General features: G+C 69.9%; 2 protein-coding genes across 2 annotated transcripts; one reads left to right on the top strand and one right to left on the bottom strand.

Annotated features, from left to right (window-relative positions):
* Positions 1-555: 555 nt before the first annotated feature.
* On the bottom strand, positions 556-1,825 carry FA09DRAFT_206612 (hypothetical protein). Its single transcript, XM_025739468.1, has one exon. The coding sequence runs from the start codon at positions 1,771-1,773 to the stop codon at positions 667-669; it is 1,107 nt and encodes a 368-aa protein (XP_025600400.1). The 5' UTR covers positions 1,774-1,825; the 3' UTR covers positions 556-666.
* A 333-nt stretch (positions 1,826-2,158) lies between these two features.
* FA09DRAFT_336950 (hypothetical protein) lies at positions 2,159-2,532 on the top strand (the record flags this gene model as incomplete). Its single annotated transcript, XM_025743950.1, has 1 exon — positions 2,159-2,532. A coding segment is annotated over one exon (374 nt), but the record flags the coding sequence as incomplete, so codon positions are not given.
* Between the last annotated feature and the right edge of the window lie 27 nt (positions 2,533-2,559).

A 2,559-nucleotide genomic window follows, 5' to 3' on the forward strand; every position in this document is an offset into this window, starting at 1 on the left:
AGAGAGAGAGAGAGAGAGAGAGAGAGAGAGAGAGAGAGAGAGAGAGAGAGAGAGAGAGAGAGAGAGCAAGTCAGGCCTGAGCTACCGCCCCTTCCCCCCGCCGCTGCAGTGCCACGCTTGCAATGCGGGGCTGCAGCTACGCACCATGAAGGCCACGCCAGAGGGAAGCTCGTCGTGCTCTGAGGGCAGGAAGAGCGGACCTGGGGGGCAGTAGAAGAACACGCAAATGAGAGGCGGGGCAGGGTCGGCAGGCGCGTCAGTTGTTGAGCAAGCGACACTTCTCGAAGGAGCAAGGCGGCTTCTGTGAAAGCATAGCCGAGTCTCAACGCTTTCGCCCTCCCCCCCTTGGCCCTGCGGACCCAGATGGGGGGGAGGGGGGGCGCAGACTCTCCGCGGGCCCTTCTCCACGCTGGCTCTAGCTCCGCAAGCGCAAGCTGCTCTCATCCCGGCCCCCGCCCTCCTGCCTTCGACTGGTGACTATGCACTCCTCCGCCTCTCTCCTACACCTCCCCCGCCGCTGAAGCTGCCCTTTCGCCCCTCGCCCACTCACCTCTTCTCCTCCTCGAGCTGCCTCCCTTCCTCTCTCCTGCCGCCGTCGCGCTGCTGCTCGCGCCCGAGCCTGTGGCGCCGGGCATGCCTTTGCGGTGCGCCTGCAGGCTGAGCAGCTCACTGATGCCCGCGCCTTCGTCGTTGAGCTCCAGCTCTTGCTCCTGCAGCGCCAGCAGCGCCGCCTCCAACGACTGCCGCACCAGCTGCAGCGAGGAGAGCTTCGTGTCGATGACGGCGATTTCCTTGCGCAGCAGTGCCTGTTTGTGTGAGAGGCGCCGGCGTCAGCTCGCAGCGCCGAGCGCGGCAGGGGAAACAAGAGGCGGGCGCGCGGGAGAGAGAGGAGGATATGAGAGAGAGAGAGGGCACCGCCCGACTCACGCGGCGAACACCAATGTCCAGCTTCTCTCTGCCCACCTCCTCTTTCTGTTGCCTGAGCTCCTCTTCTGACAGTTTAGCCTCCTTGAGCGCCCTTGTCCTCATCTTGCCCGACGTCTTCCTGCCCACCTCCTTGCCTTGTGCTCCCTCCAGCTCCTCCTCGGCCGCGAGCAGTCCCCTGGCCTGCTCGCCCATGCGCCGCAGGCCCAGGCGCGGCGCGGCGACGGCGAGGCCGCGCGCCTCTCTGCGGCGCGCGCGCCCCGTGAGGGAGCCGGGACGGGTGGCCTCGTAGCCGCGCAGCAACGAGATGGCCTCTTCCTCCGACGAATGCTCCTCCTCCTGCGTGGTGTTCGTCGTCGTCTGCAGGCGTTTCGCCTCCTTGCTCGCCGCGCCTGCAGTCGTGCCAGCAGCAGCAGCGGCGGCGGCGGCGGCGGCGGCGGCGGCGGCCAGTTCTGCATCGCGCAGAATGGCGGCGCTCTCTTCGCGCGCGCGCAGCTCGGCCGCCGAGAGGCCGCCGCCGCTTGTGATTGCGGCGCCGAAGCGCGCCAGGCTGCGTGCCGGGTGGGCGAGGGAGATGGGGCGGCTGAGCGCCAGCGGCAGGCCGCCCCAGCCGGTGATGGCGCTGCTGCGCTGGTCGCCGGGCGCCGGCAGCGCGGCGATGGCGGATACAAGGCGCGGGCGCAGCAGGTGCGGCGCAACGTCGAGCAGGTGCCGCGTCGAGTCGGCAGACGAGGGCAGCGAGGGCAGCGCGGGCAGCGCGGGCGAGTAGGCGGCGAGCGAGTTGAGATAGGAGGCCGACGAGGAGAGGGCGTCGGAGAGGCGCGAGGAGGAGGGATGGGCGTCGGACATGCTTGCGGAGCGCCCCCGAGCGGCGAGAGAGGGGGGGAAGGGGAAGGTGGAGCGCTCGGCGCAGAGGCGCAGCGCCGTCGCGCGCGCGCGCTGTCGGGCCCGACGAAGGCCGGCGATGACGCTTGCAGCCACGCGCACGCGCACGCGCACATACAACGTCGCGCCGCGCTGCAGTACAACTTGCATCGCTCGAGCTACAAGCGCCCAAGGACGCCGTGCCGCGTCTTGTATTGGCTGCTTCGGCAATGCGCGCCTGGCCAATTGTAATGCCCTGCCGGGCCGCACGCACGGTCCACGCGGCGCCTCCTCGCCTCGCCTTCATCGCCTCCATCGTCCCGACTCCCTCTCGGCCCTCTCTCCTCTCGCCTCGGCGCCCCCCCGCATCATGTCGCGCGCCGCCTCGCACGCTCCCTCTGCCTCCGCCTCTGCATCCGCCTCGTCCTCCAGCAGCACGCAGCCCCTCTCCCCGCGCGCCTCGTTGCCGCCTTACGCGCGGCGCGCCTCTGGCCTCGCCTCGCCGCACCATGCCACGCCCTCCTCCGCCAGCGCGGCGCCGACGTCGTCCTTCGGCGCCGCCGCCGCCAGCTTGGGCAGTGCCGTGGGCGTCGGCAGCAGTGCAGGCGGCGGCGAGATGCTTGATCGGCCGCGCGACAAGTTCCGCCAGACGCACGTCGGCAGTGCGGCCCTCGCCTTTCTCTATGCCGAAGTCGTGCGCTACACGCAGGCGCGCGTGACGGGCATTGCCGAGCTGGAACGCAAGTGCGTGATGCTGTCTTGCTTGTCTTG

The sequence above is a fragment of the Tilletiopsis washingtonensis genome (assembly GCF_003144115.1).
Source record: "Tilletiopsis washingtonensis strain MCA 4186 unplaced genomic scaffold FA09scaffold_4, whole genome shotgun sequence".
NCBI classification, from domain to species: Eukaryota; Fungi; Basidiomycota; class Exobasidiomycetes; order Entylomatales; genus Tilletiopsis; species Tilletiopsis washingtonensis.

What these genes read in the sequence shown, in the direction of transcription:
- FA09DRAFT_206612 (XM_025739468.1), bottom strand. Translation starts at nt 1,773, where the DNA reads ATGTCCGACGCCCATCCCTCCTCCTCGCGCCTCTCCGACGCCCTCTCC.